The sequence below is a fragment of the Oncorhynchus clarkii genome, chromosome 31 (genome assembly GCF_045791955.1).
Source record: "Oncorhynchus clarkii lewisi isolate Uvic-CL-2024 chromosome 31, UVic_Ocla_1.0, whole genome shotgun sequence".
In the NCBI taxonomy this organism is placed as follows: domain Eukaryota; kingdom Metazoa; phylum Chordata; class Actinopteri; order Salmoniformes; family Salmonidae; genus Oncorhynchus; species Oncorhynchus clarkii.
The window spans coordinates 8,814,394-8,836,047 of NC_092177.1; the positions used below are offsets into that span (position 1 = coordinate 8,814,394).

Here is a 21,654-nt window from a genome sequence, read left to right on the forward strand (position 1 = left end):
AACTGACTACCATATCCTCCAACAGCACTATGGAAGGCTGGGGTAACTGAAGGAGCCATGGTGGTCATTTTGATTGTTTATTTGATTTGATATGTGATCCCACTCCCACTGCACTAGTCTCTACAGATGGGCTGTGGTGAATCCTGCTACTTGATCTCACTACATTATCCTCCAATGATAATCTAGTGATCCCGTGGGAAGCTGTAGTATATATCTGCATTTCTACATTGCACAATTATTTTGGAAGGATTTAATCAGATTGTAATGTGTGTCACTGTGTGACAACAGTGTGTGCTAAATGTGCGTTCATATTCACTACACACGAGCCATTGATAGTGAGTTGATGAATGGGCCTCTATGACAGAATGTCGTAGAACACAGACCACTCTGAAGGAGACGGGTGGGTGGAGTGTGAGGGCTGAAGAGAAGAAGAGTTTGATTTGTTGAGAAATGTCCGTGGGACACTTTTCATATTCCTCCCCCTCTGGTTTTCAGTCAGCTAGGCCCAAGGTCCTGTTTGAATAATGTTAAAATGTACCGTTGTTGAACGTTTTCCCTCTTCCGTGAAACACGACAATGGCCTGACATGATTGGATCGGTGTAAGATATTTGTGCTTACCAAATGATAATTGCAATAGTCTCAGAACAGGGCAGCACAGCTGGCCCTTGGATGTACACAGAGAGCAAACAATAATATGCATGTACATTTCTCCTGGCTGAAAGTGGAGGAGAGATTGACTTCATCACTACTTGTATTTGTGAGAGGTATTGACATGTTGAATGCACCGAGCTGTCTGTCTAAACTACTGGCACACAGCTCATGCATACCCCACAAGACGTCTCTTCACAGTCCCCAAAATCAGAACAGACTATGGGAGGCACACAGTACTACATAGAGCCATTTTTTATTTATTTGTTATTTTACCAGGTAAGTTGACTGAGAACATGTTCTCATTTACAGCAACGACCTGGGGAATAGTTACCGGGGAGAGGAGGAATGAACCAATTGTAAACTGGGGATTATTAGGAGAGGGCCAGTTTGAGAATTTAGCCAGGACACCGGGGTTAACACCCCTACTCTTACAATAAGTATCATGGGATCTTTAATGACCTCAGAGAGTCAGGACACCCGTTTAACATCCCATCCGAAAGACAGCACCCTACACAAGGCAGTGTCCCCAATCACTGCTCTGGGGCATTGGAATATATATATATTTTTAGACCAGAGGAAAGAGTGCCTCCTACTGGCCCTCCAACACCACTTCCAGCAGCATCTGGTCTCCCATCCAGGGACTGACCAGGACCAACCCTGCTTAGCTTCAGAAGCAAGCCAGCAGTGGTATGCAGGGTGGTATGCTGCTGACTAGATGGAACTCTATTCCACATCAAGAAACTGACACAAGCAGTAAAATTAGATAGAAATAACAGAAGAAGAAAAACCAACTTATGGAACAGCAGGGATTGTGAAGCAACAAACATTGGCAGACACATGCACACACACACACACACACACTATACATTCACATGGATTTTGTACTGTAGATAGGCTGTGGTGTAAGGGCCTGAGGGCACACAGTTTGTTGTGAAGCGTGTGAATGTATTGTAACGTTTTAAAATTGTATAAAACTGCCTTAATTTTGCTGGACCCCACGAAGAGTAGCTTTGGTAGCAGCTAATGGGGATCCACCATTATAAATACAAATACCCTATATAGTGCACTCCTTTTGACCAGTCATTTAGCCAATAGGGTGCCCTTGTGAAGCAGCATTGTCTCAGTAATACCATACAATAGCTTGTAAACGATAATCAAATAGCCTCAATATCAAACAAAAGAACACACAGACGGAGTGAAGATATTTAGTTGTTTTTGTTGTTGTTTATTTCAATGGCTCATCGGATAAAAAAGAAACTTCTCCGTGTGTCACTTCAACAAAGGCTACAAAAACAGCTTTACAAAAATAGACGTGGGACATTTCTGGTGTCATTTCATTGGACAAGTAGTGTGTGTGTGTGTGTGTTTTTCTCAGCACAGTTCTGTGGACATAGAAACATGCACAGTATCGCTATAGCAACACGTACAGTACACCAATCAAGGCTGCAATGTGCAACATAGTGTTCAGAGCTCTCGGCTTTCTGGCAGCAAGGATCGACGTCGAGTCAAATCACACAATAATGTCAAGGAATTAAGTTAGAAAAGATGAACCGGTTAGTGAGGGCTATCCTCAAGACAGTGACGGCTGTGAGAGAAGACTTCTAGCCGTAGAAATAGAAGGAATCATTCTAATGCTATGGTTCTACCAACAAAAACATATTGCACCTTGAGACCTCGGTGAGAAGTAGCTTTTTAGTGGGTGAAAGACTTGAGTTCTTTTATCTAAAACAGGGTCGTATTCATTAGGTCACACCGTAGCAAAATGTTTTGCAACAGAAAAAAAATGCTTTCTTTTTGGGACAAGTTCATATAGTCCCCCCCTGTTTGTCCGTTTTCTTCTGTTTGGTGCCTAATGAATATGACCCACTACTCCACACCGACTTCATCCATCTTTATTAAACACAGATCAGGAGTAAATAAAATACGTAAAATAATAGGAATGTAAAATAAACTGTAGTTAACAAAAAAGACAAAATCCCTTTGTCTATAAAAAGTAGTGATGACCGTTCAGTGACTGAGTCTGGGTAGATTGACATAGTTCAGAAGAGATCAGGCAGAAAGATACATTTGGTTTCTAGTAACATACTCTAGTAAGCCCTTCATTCCATTTCTAGTAATTTACTATCTAGACTACAGTAAGGTATGTTCATGCTATAAAAAAGGTTTAGACACATTTCAGATGCTTGACAGATAACTTGCTTAAGCAAGCTTCATACAGCGTTCATTTAAATAAATCTCTGATATCCAAGCCTAGAACATTGAGAATCAGAACATAAAACCCTATATAGAACATGTTCTGAGAACCAGAACACAGCCTTAGTAGTATCAGCATAGTTCAAGTGTGAAAACTGCTGGGGACAAGGTACAACCATAGTAAAAACATACACATTCAATAGCATACGAACAGAGAAAAGGACCAGAAGTTTACATCGTTGCAGATAGAAATGTGATATATAGAGCTTCCACTATTCCCTGCTCTACACAACAGATACCCATAGCTGATCTAAACAGCACATTTCTATCTAAACATTCTGTAACGTTCCAACTAACTCTCCTTCTGAGTGAGCCCCTGATTTAGATTTCTTTGGCCATCGCCACGGTAACCAGCGAGACCCCCTGTGACCCAGAAGGGGAATCTGGATGTGTTTACGTTCCAACAGGAAGTAGAAGTATGGGGAAAAGCAGTGCTGGGAATGTGGGAAGCTATTAGTAATGACAAGCTGCAGATGGGCTGTGTGTTTCATCGTCTGGAAGGTCACGGATTCTACCAGGATGCAAATTTGGTGTTTGTTTATATATCTTAGTATGTTATTTAAAAATTCAGGTCCTCTTCCTCAGAGAGGTAGATAAGTGAGAAACCCTCCTGGGTGCCATGCTAGTATCTACTTAAATCACACTCAATAGGACACAGTAAGAAGACAGCTGATTGGGTAACCTCAGCAATAAGGAGACGGCTGATTGGATATTCACAGCCTAACCTGAGCCTGAATATACAGTTATACAAGGGCACAGAAAAACACATTACACGCTGGTATAGAAAAAACAACTAAAAACTAAAACTAAACTTACTTCACCAAAGAATAGAAAATAAAGCAACAAGGAATAAATGTGTCCATATAAATAAAGAGCTACGGCACGTTTCAATGGCATCGTATTCAAGTAATCCGTTACATCAAGTCCCTGATATACGCTGTGGTTCATGGAAACAAGTCTTCAGCTCACACAGAACCATCACTTCTAATAGAAGGCAGCAGAATGTCATTATCTACTTCAACAGAGTTCTAAGCATAGAATTAGAATGCCTATCATTCTATGTCTATGTTTCCAAGTCTCCTTAACCATGAGCATTCCATGTCAGTTCACTTCCACTTGAAGTCTGAGTGGAAGGACGTGGAAAACAGAGCTTCACTCTTTAACCCTCACTACGAGACTTGGTGGTTGGAGCACCCCCCCCTCCACCCCAAAGATCCAGATGAGGAGAGCTCCACCACAAGACAAGACTTTGAAAAAAGTAAGACAGAAGGGAGACTAAAGGCTGTAAGGAGAGGTGACAAGGAGGGAGGAAGGGAGACTAAAGGCTGTAAGGAGAGGTGACAAGGAGGGAGGAAGGGAAACTAAAGGCTGTAAGGAGAGGTGACAAGGAGGGAGGAAGGGAGACTAAAGGCTGTAAGGAGAGGTGACAAGGAGGGAGGAAGGGAGACTAAAGGCTGTAAGGAGAGGTGACAAGGAGGGAGGAAGAATGAAAGAAGAGAAAGCCAAAACATGACAGCTATGTTAAAACTATGGATTTCCCCTGCTGTGACAGAACAATGAACTCTGTGGTCTCCCCTCTCCAGCCAGAGAGGATTTTGGGTAGGAATTCTCAGAATGTCCCTAGAGCACTTAGTCACGAGTGACATAATCCCTTTATTCACTGGCATAAGAGTGACATAAGGCTGACATAGCAAGTGACACAGCCTCTTCAACTCACTGGTAGGTCTACTTATAACACTTCATACCACTGTTCTCAAGTCAGCAGCTCAATATGTCACTTTACTGGCCAATTACTCGTCTTCAGTTGAGTTGATCTGTTTTTGGATTAGAATGAGAGAGATCCAGCAGCACTTCATCTTCAGCTGAATTCACAGACAGAGACATCACTCTGGTCAAAACCCAGGAGGCACTGAGGAGGAATCATGCTGCATAGCCTCTGGTTCACAGTGATAACAGCATCTTAACCAGGGACATACGGTGACCATTCTACAGTGTTTTAATGCTTCTGCCTTGGAATCACGTTCCTGCGGCGGGATCGGAACACAGTGTTCAACAGTCAGTCAGTGATGTCAGGTGTCATGTCAGTGTGATGACCTCCACGGGGTCACCGGTGCCCTTTGACCTTTGCTTGTGTTTTAGCCGTCTTTCTCTCCGTCTCTGTCTGAGGGTGGGGGGCGCAGGGCGGGGTGCGGCAGAGGAGGGGGACGGGGTGCTGACGGAGATGGAGAGGAGGTCTGCCAGGGAGCGGAGAGGAGGAGGAAGTAGTGAGGGAAGAGGATTGCAGCGCTCCCTGTCCCTGGCTCGGGGCGGTTTGCTGTTCATCCTCTCCTCCGTCTCCTGGCGTCACCTGTCGAAGCAGCCCGCTGCCGTGAAGGTGTGGTGGGGGCCCACGGCCCCCAGGTACCCTCCGGTGTAGGCCATGCTGAGGCAGTGTCTCGGCTCCGCAGCCAAGGCTACCTGCATGGAGATGGGGCCCTGCAAGGCCAGCGGTGCCACCCGAGCCCCAGGCTGCAGCCCCGAAGTCAGGCTAGGATAGGAGGGGAAGGCCCCTGCTGTGGAGGTCATGGTGTTGGCCCCAGTGAGCAGCCCCGAAGTCAGGCTAGGATAGGAGGGGAAGGTCCTTGCTGTGGAGGTCATGGTGTTGGCCCCAGCGAGTAGCCCCATCCTGTGGCTTTGGAGGATGTCCTGGGACATGTTGACCACAGCAGGCCCCAAAGCCTGGGAGTCAGCTAGCGCGTGGAGCTGGGACAGGGAGGGGGAGTGCTGGGAGAGGTGAGGGAAGCCCACTGGGCCAGGCTGGAAAAGGAGCTGCTGGGGGTTGGAGGAGGTAGCTGGTCTCTGGACTGGGGAGAGGTGGGAGGGAGGAGGGTGGGATTGGAGAGAGGAGGAGCAAGACAACGGAGGGGTGGATTTGGGTTTGTTGGCCTCCTTCACATCGTTGTCATGGGCACTATGGAGGAGAGACAGACGGGGAGGTAGAACAAGACCGGTGTTATTATCTGAGGACAGTGACAGTGGATTGTCATGTGTTTACAGTTAACCTATATGAGCAACGAGAGAATTAGCATGGAGATGAGCTTGGTCAAATGGATATGATCAGGTCTTTGCATACAAGCATTCAACTGGTCTCAGGTGTGTCTGTCCTGTATGAGAGAGACTGAGGTGAGGTGGCCCCAGGTGTGTGTGTGAGAGAGATTTACAAGCATTATGAGTTTGATGCAGTGTGTGAGGTGGCCCCAGGTGTGTGTGTGTGTGTGTGTGTGTGTGTGTGAGAGAGAGACTTACAGCAGCATGAGTTTGATGCAGTGTGTGATGTGGCCCCAGGTGTGTGTGTGTGTGTGTGTGTGTGAGACTTACAGCAGAATGAGTTTGATGCAGTGTGTAAGGTGTTCCAGGTGTGTGTGTGTGTGTGTGTGTGTGGGAGACCCAGGTTTGTGTGTGTGTGTGTGTGTGTGTGTGTGTGTGTGTATGTGTGTGTGAGAGAGACTTACAGCAGCATAAGTTTGATGCAGTGTGTGAGGTGTTCCCAGGTGTGTGTGTGTGTGTGTGTGTGTGTGTGTGTGTGTGTGTGAGAGAGAGACTTACAGCAGCATAAGTTTGATGCAGTGTGTAAGGTGTTCCCAGGTGTATCCAGTCAATAGGTGTAGAGACGTGGTCCAGCTAGGAGAAATCTGGAGACAGATACGAGACGCAGCTACGCACGCTGCCGCCACCTGAGACGGCCGGAAACTCAGGAACGCATGGTCTAGAGGAACACAGCCAATCAGACCGTTAGTAGAGGAACACAGCCAATCAGACCGTTAGTAGAGGTCTAGAGGAACACAGCCAATCAGACCGTTAGTAGAGGTCTAGAGGAACACAGCCAATCAGACCATTAGTAGTGGTCTAGAGGAACACAGCCAATCAGACCATTAGTAGTGGTCTAGAGGAACACAGCCAATCAGACCGTTAGTAGAGGTCTAGAGGAACACAGCAAATCAGATCGTTAGTAGAGGAACACAGCCAATCAGACCGTTAGTAGAGGAACACAGCCAATCAGACCGTTAGTAGAGGAACACAGCCAATCAGACCGTTAGTAGAGGAACACAGCCAATCAGACCGTTAGTAGAGGAACACAGCCAATCAGACCGTTAGTAGAGGAACACAGCCAATCAGACCGTTAGTAGTGGTCTAGGAACACAGCCAATCAGACCGTCACAGCCACAGACCGTTAGTAGAGGAACACAGCCAATATCAGACCGTTAGTAGTGGTCTAGAGGAACACAGCCAATCAGACACAGCCAATTAGTAGTGGTCTAGAGGAACACAGCCAATCAGACCCGTTAGTAGTGGTCAGACCATTAGTAGGAACACAGCCAATCAGACCGTTAGTAGAGGTCAGACCGTTAGAGGAACACAGCCAATCAGACCGTTAGTAGAGGAACACAGCCAATCAGACCGTTAGTAGAGGAACACAGCCAATCAGACCGTTAGTAGAGGAACACAGCCAATCAGACCGTTAGTAGTGGTCTAGAGGAACACAGCCTATCAGACCGTTAGTAGAGGAACACAGCCTATCAGACCGTTAGTAGAGGTCTAGAGGAACACAGCCAATCAGACCATTAGTAGTGGTCTAGAGGAACACAGCCAATCAGACCGTTAGTAGTGGTCTAGAGGAACACAGCCAATCAGATCGTTAGTAGAGGTCTAGAGGAACACAGCCAATCAGACCGTTAGTAGAGGTCTAGAGGAACACAGCCAATCAGACCGTTAGTAGCGGTCTAGAGGAACACAGCCAATCAGACCATTAGTAGAGGAACACAGCCTATCAGACCGTTAGTAGTGGTCTAGAGGAACACAGCCAATCAGACCGTTAGTAGAGGAACACAGCCAATCAGACCGTTAGTAGAGGAACACAGCCAATCAGACCGTTAGTAGAGGAACACAGCCAATCAGACCGTTAGTAGAGGAACACAGCCAATCAGACCGTTAGTAGAGGAACACAGCCAATCAGACCGTTAGTAGAGGAACACAGCAAATCAGACCGTTAGTAGAGGAACACAGCCAATCAGACCGTTAGTAGAGGAACACAGCCAATCAGACCGTTAGTAGAGGTCTAGAGGAACACAGCCAATCAGACCGTTAGTAGAGGAACACAGCCAATCAGACCATTAGTAGAGGAACACAGCCAATCAGACCGTTAGTAGAGGTCTAGAGGAACACAGCCAATCAGACCGTTAGTAGAGGTCTAGAGGAACACAGCCAATCAGACCGTTAGTAGAGGTCTAGAGGAACACAGCCAATCAGACCGTTAGAGGAACACAGCCAATCAGACCGTTAGTAGAGGTCTAGAGGAACACAGCCAATCAGACCGTTAGTAGAGGTCTAGAGGAACACAGCCAATCAGACCGTTAGTAGAGGTCTAGAGGAACACAGCCAATCAGACCGTTAGTAGAGGTCTAGAGAAACACAGCCAATCAGACCGTTAGTAGAGGAACACAGCCAATCAGACCGTTAGTAGAGGAACACAGCCAATCAGACCGTTAGTAGAGGTCTAGAGAAACACAGCCAATCAGACCGTTAGTAGAGGTCTAGAGAAACACAGCCAATCAGACCGTTAGTAGAGGTCTAGAGAAACACAGCCAATCAGACCGTTAGTAGAGGTCTAGAGGAACACAGCCAATCAGACCGTTAGTTTGTGACAAGCACATGAGTCTACATATATTTCATACCTGCCCCTCTATTTTTCTCCCTTCCATCCCTCTCTCTGGCTTTAACCTTTCCCCCTGTGCACTCATTCCTTCACCCCACCCATCACCTCAATCCCTCCCTCACCCCTCACCTTGCAGTGACACCTCCAGGAAGTAGTGTGTGTACTTGTCCATAAAGGTTTTGGTCTTGGAGAGGGAGGAGAGAGGCCAGCCGTTGTACAGGTCTCCCTCCTGCACCGAGGCCTGGAGGTAGTAGTCTATGAAGTGGGCCGGGGTGGGCATACACAGGTTCCAGCTGAACGTCTCCAACAGCAGCAGCTCCATCTTGATGAGGTCTCTCTTGTTGAGAACAAGGTTCAGAGAACACATGAAGCCCAGGGAGTTGAGCTGCTCCAACTTAGGTACCCGGTCCTCCCTCTCCTCAAACTTACCTACAGGGCAGAGAGAGAGTTTAGAAGGTAGCCTACACAAAAACCTTTGTACTTGTCACATGCTTCAGTGTAGACTAAACCGTGAAATGCTTACTTACCAACCCTTCCCACCAACGCAGAGAGAAATAAAATACCAAAATAATAGAAAATCAAAACATGTAATAAATAAATACACACACAATGAGTAACAATAATCAGTACAGATGTGTAGAGGTACGAGGTAACTGAGGGAGATACAGTGCCTTCGGAAAGTACTCAGACCCCTTGACTTTTCCAAGGGGTCTGAGTACGTTACAGTACCCGCAAAACACAACATCTACCTGCAAAACACCAGTCTGAACGTCAACAGTGAAGAAACGACTCCGGGATGCTGGCCTTCTAGGCAGAGTTCCTCTGTCCAGTGTCTGTTCATTTCATTTCTTTTATTTTAATTGGCCAGTCTGAGATATGGCTTTTTCTTTGCAACTCTGCCTAGAAGGCCAGCGTCCAGGACTCGCCTCTTCACTGTTGACATTGAGACTGGTGTTTTGTGGGTACTATTTAATGAAGCTGCCAGTTGAGGACTTGTGAGGTGTCCGTTTCTCAAACTAGACACTCTAATGTACTTGTCCTCTTTCTCAGTTGTGCACTGGGGTCTCCCACTCTATATTCTGGTTAGAGACAGTTTGTGCTGTTCTGTGAAGGGAGTAATACACAGCGTTGTACGAGATCTTCATTTTCTTGGTAACTTCTCACATGGAATAGCCTTCATTTCTCAGAACAAGAATAGATTGACGAGTTTCAGAAGAAAGGTCTTTGTTTGTGGCCATTTTGAGCCTGTAATCGAACCCACAATGCTGATGCTCCAGATACTCAACTAGTCTAAACAAGGCCAGTATTATTGCTTCTTTAATCAGAACAACAGTTTTCAGCTGTGCTAACATAATTGCAAAAGGGTTTTCTAATGATCAATAAGCATTTTGAAATTGTAAACTGGGATTAGCTTACACAACGTGCCATTGGAACACAGGAGTGATGGTTGCTGATAATGGGCCTCTGTACGCCTATGTAGATATTCCATTAAAAACCAGACGTTTCCAGCTACAATTGTCTAGGAAAGAGGGTGAGAAGGGGGGAGGAACGAGGGTGAGAAGGGGGGAGGAAAGAGGGTGAGAAGGGGGGAGGAAAGAGGGTGAGAAGGGGGGAGGAAAGAGGGTGAGAAGGAGGGGAGGAAAGAGGGTGAGAAGGAGTGAGGAGTCCGGGTACTCAGGCACTTATCCCTAAAAACAACTAATAAGCCTCTCGGTTCCTCCTATAAACCTGTTTCAGCAGGAAAACTGGGAGGGGGGGGGGGGCGCTGACATGGGCACACGTGGCACCCTCATGGCACAGAGAACTGATATGAGGGAGACGATGTCAACAACTAGGCCGACCCTCTACAGAAGATACATGTATGTTCAGGAAATGTGTACAATACCCATGTGTAGAGTCACTGGGTACAGACACACAATCGAACATTGTTCAAAACAAAGAATGGACTAGGTTACATTCACATCTTATCTCACACACTGAGACACAGTGTTGGGAAGAAACGTGGCCGTCACAACTACCGTATTATACAAGTCCTAAAACCCAACAGCTTGGATTAACAGTCTACGGACAAGCCTTGTCAACATACCACGGATCACAGCACTAACGTCATGACAAACAGAGACAGGAGAGTTGGAGGGAAGGGAGGTTTTATGTAGTTAGTCCTCACACCATCTGAACAGGCCTGCCTGGCTACGTCTCCCCCCTCCAATGCACAACTCCTTGATTTTTCCTTGCCTCGCACTCTTTCCCACACTATGTTGCAATTTCATCACTCTCTATCCACCCCCCACCACCACCACCCTCTGTCAAATCAAACTTTATTAGTCACATGCGCCGAATACAACAAGTGTCGACCTTACCGGGAAATGCTTACTTACTTAAGACCTTAACCAACAGTGCAGTTCAGCATAGTTGGTTAGGAGCACATAAAACATCAGCACCCCCCCTCCACCCCCTCTAATTCCCACCCTCTTCTCCCTCTTTCCCCATTAACCCCACTCTATAATTCCCTGCCTAGTTGTCTTAATTAAGACCAGCTGAACCAATGTGTGTGTGTAATATATATATACACACACACACACACACACACACACACACACACACACACACACACACACACACACACACACACACACACACACATGGGCTCTTTCAAGTGTGATTTTTACTGCGGATGCCGCAGCCTGCCATTAACCCTGTAGGAGAGAGCCGTAGAGAGCCCAGCCAGCAGCCAATCACCTCAGGAGGCAGTTAACACATAGGCTGTAATGGAGTCTCATAACCAGAACAGGAAACAATAAGTGCTGTTCTGTTCACTCCCACCCGCTACTCCAGCTGCTTTAGCATGGGGCCGGCCCAGCCCACTCCAGCGTAGACCCAGTCTCAGGCTACACTTTCCCATTCACCATCATATCCTATAGGCTAGTAGTCTCGTCTCGTCTGTCTGCTGGACTCCTGTGTCCACAGGCGCAGTTATAAAATGGCCATGAATACACCCCCCCCCCCTCATCTCTACAAAACCACCTCTTACATCCTGGTAGGGACATTGTGTTGTCAGTCTCCTCCCTGTGATGGCTCTTTGGTTTAACACTTGCATTGGCTGTTGGTTGGGTGTGTGTTTTAACAAGGGATACAACAAAATATTTAAACTGAAATTACATTTCTGAAAAGAGGCAGAAGTCATAGGGACAAAAGGTGATTTAGTACTGCAAGTTGCTTTTTAGCATTTATGTTAATTACAAGTACAACCTGTCCTGTTTCATGTCAACAAGATGAACACGGTGACTAATCTACGAGCTGTGTGAGAGAAAAGAAAGGGTGCATTCCTCCTCTGTGAGTTCCTTCAGTCTTCCTGGCTGGAAAGTAGGTTGCTAAACGAGAGTCTAGTCGGTGCTTCCTCCGCTGTGAGTTCCTTCAGTCTTCCTGGCTGGAAAGTAGGTTGCTAAACGAGAGTCTAGTCGGTGCTTCCTCCTCTGTGAGTTCCTTCAGTCTTCCTGGCTGGAAAGTAAGTTGCTAAACGAACCTATCTGTGATCGAGCGAGAGAGAGTCTAGTTGGTGCTTCCTCTGCTGAGCCAAGTGTATGCCTGTCCTCTTCAGAACCTAACCTCCCTCTGGGGCTGCAGGTCGGCCCTGTGGACGTGTGCCGAGAGGCTGTAGATAGCGCACAGAGAGAGGTTGAAGGATAAGAACAGCAGGATGAAGTTATGTCCTCTCTCTTCCCAGGTATGCTGCTGGGGGGGGGGGGGGGGGGGGGGGGTATTAGACTACTGCTAAAGGAGTGTAGAAACCTGAGAACCTGCTGGGGGGGGGGGGGGTATTAGACTACTGCTAAAGGAGTGTAGAAACCTGAGAACCTGCTGGGGGGGGGGTATTAGACTACTGCTAAAGGAGTGTAGAAACCTGAGAACCTGCTGGGGGGGGGGGGGGGGGGGGGGTATTAGACTACTGCTAAAGGAGTGTAGAAACCTGAGAACCTGCTGGGGGGGGGGGTATTAGACTACTGCTAAAGGAGTGTAGAGACCTGAGAACTTGCTAAAGGAGTGTAGAGACCTGAGAACCTGCTGGGGGGGGGGGGAGTATTAGACTACTGCTAAAGGAGTGTAGAAACCTGAGAACCTGCTGGGTGGGGGGGGGGGGGGGGGGTATTAGACTACTGCTAAAGGAGTGTAGAAACCTGAGAACCTGCTGGGGGGGGGGGACTACTGCTAAAGGAGTGTAGAAACCTGAGAACCTGCTGGGGGGGGGTGTATTAGACTACTGCTAAAGGAGTGTAGAGACCTGAGAACCTGCTGGGGGGGGGGGGGGGGACCTGAGAACCTGCTGGGGGGGGTATTAGACTACTGCTAAAGGAGTGTAGAAACCTGAGAACCTGCTGGGGGGGGGGGGGGGGGGTATTAGACTACTGCTAAAGGAGTGTAGAGACCTGAGAACCTGCTGGGGGGGGGGGGGGGGTATTAGACTACTGTTAAAGGAGTGTAGAAACCTGAGAACCTGCTGGGGGGAACTGCTATTAGACTACTGTTAAAGGAGTGTAGAAACCTGAGAACCTGCTGGGGGGGGGGGGGGGTGTAGAAACCTGAGAACCTGCTGGGGGGGGGGGTATTAGACTACTGCTAAAGGAGTGTAGAGACCTGAGAACCTGCTTGGGGGGGGGGGTAGACTACTGCTAAAGGAGTGTAGAAACCTGAGAACCTGCTGGGGGGGGGGGGGGGGGTAGAGACCTATTAGACTACTGCTAAAGGAGTGTAGAGACCTGAGAACCTGCTGGGGGGGGGGGGGGGACTACTGGGAGTATTGCTGGGGGGGGGGGGGGGGTAGACTACTGCTAAAGGAGTGTAGAGACCTGAGAACCTGCTGGGGGGGGGGGGACTACTGTTAAAGGAGTGTATTAGACTACTGCCCTGAAAGGAGTGTAGAAACCTGAGAACCTGCTGGGGGGGGGGGGGGCTAAAGGAGTGTATATTAGACTACTGCTAAAGGAGTGTAGAAACCTGAGAACCTGCTGGGGGGGGGGACTACTGGGAGTGTATTAGACTACTGCTAAAGGAGTGTAGAGACCTGAGAACCTGCTGGGGGGGGTGGGGGGGGGGTATTAGACTACTGCTAAAGGAGTGTAGAAACCTGAGAACCTGCTGGGGGGGAGGGGGGGTATTAGACTACTGCTAAAGGAGTGTAGAAACCGGAGAATGCTCTTCACTAAAGTCACAGAGGAGACAACAGTTACGGTCTTCATTAAAGTCACAGACTTTACCCACTGAGACAGACTATTGATTTCCATCAATGACAGCTACATCCTGTCACTGCACTCTTCATTAAAACAAATCACCCCATCTGGAGTTTATGTGAAGGGGGAAAACTATTTTAGCACGGCTTCCCTATAAACTAGACGTAGATGATTCAGTCTAAAAATAACACATTTCAACACTGTTTTTATTTTATTTAAAAAGACAAATCTTATTTTATGACGGCCTACCCCGGCCAAACCCGGACAGCGCTGTGCCAATTGTGCGCCGCCCTACGGGACTCCCGATCACGGCCGGATGTGATACAGCCTGGATCAATAAATCAAACTACAAATACCTACTCAACATCCACCAACCCCATTTCTCAAGCCTAATAGGTACAGAAAATATTCATACCCCTTAACTTATTCCACATTTTGTTACAGGCTGAATTCAGAATATATTTTATATAATTGTTTTCATCAACCATCTACACACAATACCACATAATTACAAAGTGAAAATAAGTTTAGATTTTACATAAGTATTCACACCCGAGTAATACTTGGTAGAAACACCTTTGGCCACTATTACAGCCGTGAGTCTTTCTGGAGTTTCACACCTGGATTGTACAACATGTGCCCATCATTCTTTTCAGAATCCTTCAAGGTCATTTAGGACCATAACAGAACCAAAACACAAGAATCACAGATAGAACAACCTTACATTTATTGTGGACAAACACTCCTATACTTACAATGCACTTTGCCTTTCAGAATCAATTGGTAATGAAACTCACATTCTTATAGAGTCTCTTGTAGAGTATCCTAAACGAGCTCACTGAAGTGTATTAATCATTTGCAGGTCTTGGCCATAGATTTTCAAGTAAATGTAAGTGAAAACTGTAACTCGGCCACTCAGGGACATTCACAGTCTTCTTGGTAAGCATCTCCACTGTATATTTTGCCTTGTGTTCTGGGTTATTATCCTACTGAAAGAGGAATTCATCTCCCAGTGTCTGGTGGAAAGCAGACTGAACCAGATTTTCCTCTAGGACTTTTCCTATGCTTAGCTCCATTCTGTTTATTTATTTATCCTGAAAAACTCCCCAGTTCTACAAGCATACCCATAACACTTTGTATTCAGGACAAAAATATAAATGGCTTTGCCAATTTGTTTTTTCAGTATTACTTCAGTACCTTGTTGCAAACAGGATACAATAGGATTTATTCTGTACAGGTTTCCTTCTTTTCACTCTGTCAACTAGGTTAGTATCGTGGAGTAACAACAACGTTGTTGATCCATCCTGTTTTCTCCTATCACAACCATTAAACTCTGTATCGGTTGTAAAGTCAACATTGGCCTCATGGTGAAATCCCTGAGCGGTTTCCTTCCTCTCCCAACAACTGAGTTAAGAAGGACGCCTGTATCTTTGTAGTGACTGGGTGTAATGATACACCATCCAAAGTGTAATTAATATCACCATGCTCAAAGAGATATTCAATATCTGCTTTTTACTTTTTATCCATCTACCAATAGGTGCCCTTCTTTGCGGGGCATTGGAAAATCTCCCTGGTCTTTGTGGTTGAATGTGTTCTTAATTCCCTGCTCGACTGAGGGACCTTACAGATAATTGTGTGTGTGGGGTACAACATTTTCTTTGTTAATTAAACACTATTATTGCGCACAGAGTGAATCCATGAAACTTGTTAACCACACGTTTACTCCTGAACATATTTAGGCTTGCCATAACAAAGGGGTTGAATACTTATTGACTCAAGACAATTCAGCTTTTCATTTGCTAGTTAGTAAACATGTTGATAAACATAACTCCACTTATGGGGTATTGTGTGTAGGCCAGTCACAAGAAATTGCGATTGAATCCATTTTAAATTCAGGCTGTAACACAACAAAATGTTTCTGAAGTCCATCTCTCCCTCCCCCTCCCTCTAATTTGCCGGCTCGTCTTTCATTCAGATGAAATTGGTCACAGCTCCACCACAACCCCCCCCCCCCCCCCCCCCCCAGGGAGTGTGTTCGTCCTATACGCTCTGCCGGTTAACACAATGTAGACGCACACTGACCTCTGACCTCAAGTGCCTAACGCTTGTGTGACCAGGAAGAATCCTCGGCCCTCTGCCGTCTCATCTCCTGTCCAAGGCCTAGGGGTCTGGAACACTTTTGGGGCGAGGGAGAGGGGAAGAAGGGAGGGGTTGTGGGGGAAATGGTGACCCCCCCCCCCCATCATACTCTGCCTCTGGCAATCATAGCGCCCCCCCAAAGTGAAACACTAATCAATAACAAATGGCATCATGACATTTCAGTCCTAGCCTGGTATTTGTGTAAGAAACAAAAGACCTCTATAGAACCAGAACACAAAGTCCTTAAATAATACATCAATGGCATTAAATCAAAATCTAATTACATTAAATAATCAAACTAGCCTACATTTTTTGGGAAGGGAAAAAACAGCATTGAAAGAAATCACTGTCGTAGATCACGGCCATTTTACCGTCAACTCCTAATTCCTTTAATTATCAGACCACAGATTAATTATCTCATCAGAGAGACAGACAGAAAGAGAGGAGAAACTGCGGGAGTCCCCTGTTCATCTACATATCGAGAGGGTCAGTTCAAACATGCCCCCCTTCCAATTCCTCCCTGTTAAACATCAGCGATCGGCATCTCTTTGAAGCACCGCTCAGCTCGTTTCTGCACCCCCACCCCCAGGGGTGGAGGTGGAAGGGGGGGTAGAGGTGCTTTAGGGGCCCCAGCCCAGTCTCTGCCTGGGCCCTGACGAGGTGAGTGAGACTCAGAGGAAACACTCCTAGCAGTGGGGCTACGGTGGAGGATAAGGCCATCTGAAACACTCCTAGCAGTGGGGCTACGGTGGAGGATAAGGCCATCTGAAACACTCCTAGCAGTGGGGCTATGGTGGAGGATAAGGCCATCTGAAACACTCCTAGCAGTGGGGCTACGGTGGAGGATAAGGCCATCTGAAACACTCCTAGCAGTGGGGCTACGGTGGAGGATAAGGCCATCTGAAACACTCCTAGCAGTGGGGCTATGGTGGAGGATAAGGCCATCTGAAACACTCCTAGCAGTGGGGCTATGGTGGAGGGTAAGGCCATCTGAAACACTCCTAGCAGTGGGGCTACGGTGGAGGATAAGGTCATCTGAAACACTCCTAGCGGTGGGGCTACGGTGGAGGATAAGGCCATCTGAAACACTCCTAGCAGTGGGGCTACGGTGGAGGATAAGGCCATCTGAAACACTCCTAGCAGTGGGGCTACGGTGGAGGATAAGGCCATCTGAAACACTCCTAGCAGTGGGGCTACGGTGGAGGATAAGGCCATCTGAAACACTCCTAGCAGTGGGGCTAAAGGTGGAGGATAAGGCCATCTGAAACACTCCTAGCAGTGGGGCTACGGTGGAGGATAAGGCCATCTGAAACACTCCTAGCAGTGGGGCTACGGTGGAGGATAAGGCCATCTGAATGGAGATCTAGTCAGATAAAGCCTGAAGCCTCTACATGTCAACCTCGCTTGCAGCCAGTCACATAAATACACAATTTCACAGACAAAACACACGACAACCTCCACCCCCATGTCTCTGCACCCCTCCCCCACCCTGGGCTGGCTGGCCGGCTGCTCCTGTTGACGGGCTTTTGTTTGGGCCTGACTCAGGGAGCATATGGCAGGTGGCTCTCTCCCTCTCCACACACAGTCCCTCCCAACCCTCGGGCCCCCAGGCAGGCCTGCTGCAATGTGTGTGGGTTGGATGGGGTGTAACTGCTCTTTTTAAAGCCCCTACTCTGTAACACAAACCATCAGCCAACTTATTGCAGGTCATCCACAGCCGACACACACACACACACACACACACAACCATTAGAAAACATTCAAACCCACCCACTGAACCCATTCAACCAATGCACCAGCATCACACTACACAGTTGCAGCTACTAGGCTCCATGTAGCAGGACAGCATCACACTACACGGTTACAGCTACTAGGCTCCATGTCGCAGGACAGCATCACGCTACACAGTTACAGCTACGAGGCTCCATGTAGCAGGACAGCATCACACTACACGGTTACAGCTACTAGGCTCCATGTAGCAGGACAGCATCACACTACACACACGGGTTACAGCTACGAGGCTCCATGTAGCAGGACAGCATCACACTAAACGGTTACAGCTACTAGGCTCCATGTAGCAGGACAGCATCACACTACACGGTTACAGCTACTAGGCTCCATGTAGCAGGACAGCATCACACTAAACGGTTACAGCTACTAGGCTCCATGTAGCAGGACAGCATCACGCTACACAGTTACAGCTACGAGGCTCCATGTAGCAGGACAGCATCACACTACAAGGTTACAGCTACTAGGCTTCATGTCGCAGGACAGCATCACGCTAAACGGTTACAGCTACTAGGCTCCATGTAGCAGGACAGCATCACACTAAACGGTTACAGCTACTAGGCTCCATGTAGCAGGACAGCATCACACTAAACGGTTACAGCTACTAGGCTCCATGTAGCAGGACAGCATCACGCTAAACGGTTACAGCTACTAGGCTCCATGTAGCAGGACAGCATCACACTACACAGTTACAGCTACTAGGCTCCATGTAGCAGGACAGCATCACGCTAAACGGTTACAGCTACTAGGCTCCATGTAGCAGGACAGCAGCATGGGAGACATCCTGAATAATACACAGCTTAGAACTAACTGTCAACTGCCAGCTGACCTCATTGAGAGGGAACAGACAGAGATATTACAATACAACATGATCTGACCTCGTTGAGATTGCATGAACATAGTGCTGTATATCTATTGGAGATACACCACTTCTGACCTCATCAGGCGACAGTGTTTACATGTAGATGCCACTACACTGTGAAAAAAATAAATAGAGCCAAACTCACTGACTGCAGAGAGAGAGAAAAAAGGTCCAGTCTCCAGGACCACAATTCCATCTAGACACCATTGCCCGAGAGCACACAAACAACTATACATACAGTGCCTTGCGAAAGTATTCGGCCCCCTTGAACTTTGCGACCTTTTGCCACATTTCAGGCTTCAAACAAAGATAAAAAAACTGTATTTTTTTGTGAAGAATCAACAACAAGTGGGACACAATCATGAAGTGGAACGACATTTATTGGATATTTCAAACTTTTTTAACAAATCAAAAACTGAAAAATTGGGCGTGCAAAATGATTCAGCCCCCTTAAGTTAATACTTTGTAGCGCCGCCTTTTGCTGCGATTACAGCTGTAAGTCGCTTGGGGTATGTCTCTATCAGTTTTGCACATCGAGAGACTGAAATTTTGCAAATCCTTGCAAAACAGCTCGAGCTCAGTGAGGTTGGATGGAGAGCATTTGTGAACAGCAGTTTTCAGTTCTTTCCACAGATTCTCGATTGGATTCAGGTCTGGACTTTGACTTGGCCATTCTAACACCTGGATATGTTTATTTTTGAACCATTCCATTGTAGATTTTGCTTTATGTTTTGGATCATTGTCTTGTTGGAAGACAAATCTCCGTCCCAGTCTCAGGTCTTTTGCAGACTCCATCAGGTTTTCTTCCAGAATAGTCCTGTATTTGGCTCCATCCATCTTCCCATCAATTTTAACCATCTTCCCTGTCCCTGCTGAAGAAAAGCAGGCCCAAACCATGATGCTGCCACCACCATGTTTGACAGTGGGGATGGTGTGTTCAGCTGTGTTGCTTTTACGCCAAACATAACGTTTTGCAATGTTGCCAAAAAGTTCAATTTTGGTTTCATCTGACCAGAGCACCTTCTTCCACATGTTTGGTGTGTCTCCCAGGTGGCTTGTGGCAAACTTTAAACAACACTTTTTATGGATATCTTTAAGAAATGGCTTTCTTCTTGCCACTCTTCCATAAAGGCCAGATTTGTGCAATATATGACTGATTGTTGTCCTATGGACAGAGTCTCCCACCTCAGCTGTAGATCTCTGCAGTTCATCCAGAGTGATCATGGGCCTCTTGGCTGCATCTCTGATCAGTCTTCTCCTTGTATGAGCTGAAAGTTTAGAGGGACGGCCAGGTCTTGGTAGATTTGCAGTGGTCTGATACTCCTTCCATTTCAATATTATCGCTTGCACAGTGCTCCTTGGGATGTTTAAAGCTTGGGAAATCTTTTTGTATCCAAATCCGGCTTTAAACTTCTTCACAACAGTATCTCGGACCTGCCTGGTGTGTTCCTTGTTCTTCATGATGCTCTCTGCGCTTTTGACGGACCTCTGAGACTATCACAGTGCAGGTGCATTTATACGGAGACTTGATTACACACAGGTGGATTGTATTTATCATCATTAGTCATTTAGGTCAACATTGGATCATTCAGAGATCCTCACTGAACTTCTGGAGAGAGTTTGCTGCACTGAAAGTAAAGGGGCTGAATAATAATTTTGCACGCCCAATTTTTCAGTTTTTGATTTGTTAAAAAAAGTTTGAAATATCCAATAAATGTCGTTCCACTTCATGATTGTGTCCCACTTGTTGTTGATTCTTCACAAAAAAATACAGTTTTATATCTTTATGTTTGAAGCCTGAAATGTGGCAAAAGGTCGCAAAGTTCAAGGGGGACGAATACTTTCGCAAGGCACTGTACCTCGGCCTAAACTTCAGCGCCACAGGTAACTTCCACAAAGCTGTGAACGATCTGAGAGAGAAGACAAGGAGGGTCTTCTACGCCATCAACAAACACTAACAAACCCCACAGAGCCCCAGGATAGAAACATAAATTAGACCCAACCAAATCATGAGAAAACAAAAAGATAATTCTTTCCATGTGTCAAGAAATTTAACAACAAAAAAAAAAAGTGCAAACTAGAATGCTACTTGACCCTAAACAGAGAGTACACAGTGGCAGAATACCTGACCACTGTGACTGACTCAAAGCTTTGACTATGTGCAGACTCAGTGAGCATAGCCTTGCTATTGAGAACATAGCCTGTCTTCTCTTGAGAGCCAGGTCTGCCTATGTGCACACTGCCTACAAAATTAGGTGGAAACTGAGCTGCACTTCCTAACCTCCTGCCCAATGTAGGACCATATTAAAATATACATATTTCCCCTCAGATTACACAGACCCACAAAGAATTCAAAAAAAAAACAAATTTTGATAAACTCCCATATCTACTGGGTGAAATACCAGTGTGACATCACAGCAGCTAGATGTGTGACCTGTTGCCACAAGAAAAGGGCAACCAGTGAAGAACAAAAACCATTGTAAATACAACCCATATTTATGCTTATTTATTTTCCCCTTTCACACTTGAACTTTTGTGAGTGTAATCTTTAACTATTTCAATTGCTTTGGCAATGTTTCCCATGCCAATAAAGCCCTTGAAGTGTGTGTGTGTGTGTGTGTGTGTGAGAGAGCAAGTCACAAGTGTATGATTTTATTAGTGAGAACAAATAGCTGCTCTGCAGGGCAGAGTGGTCTGACTTCAGGGACAGAAGAGAAGGATGCCAGGAAGAGCCATGTTGGAAGTCAGTGGGCCACTGTGCATGGAGGGGTGGGGCCAATTGGCCAATTGATTAATTGTTGAGCAGGCTTGGGGGGGTAGAAGCTGTTAAGGAGTCTTTTGGACCTAAACCTTGTGCTCCGATAACGCTTGCCGTGCGGTAGCAAAAGAGAACTGACTCGAGTCTTTGACAACTTTTTGGGGGCTTTCCTCTGACACCGCCTGGTATCGAGGTCCTGGATGGGGCCTTCCTCTGGCACCGCCTGGTATCTAGGTCCTGGATGGGGCCTTCCTCTGGCACCGCCTGGTATCTAGGTCCTGGATG

The 21,654-nt window shown here is 46.7% G+C and overlaps 1 protein-coding gene across 1 annotated transcript in view; it reads right to left on the minus strand.

The window, feature by feature from the left end:
* Positions 1-1,905: 1,905 nt before the first annotated feature.
* LOC139391010 (cyclin-J-like) overlaps positions 1,906-21,654 on the minus strand; it is a 29,628-nt gene continuing 9,879 nt past the window's right edge. The window contains exons 4-6 of the mRNA XM_071138472.1: positions 8,727-9,026; positions 6,491-6,650; positions 1,906-5,855 (exon numbers count right to left, since the gene is read on the minus strand). Of these exons, the coding sequence (XP_070994573.1) occupies positions 5,249-5,855; positions 6,491-6,650; positions 8,727-9,026 (1,067 nt within the window). The 3' untranslated portion in view covers positions 1,906-5,248. The remainder of the gene's footprint in view (positions 5,856-6,490; positions 6,651-8,726; positions 9,027-21,654) is intronic.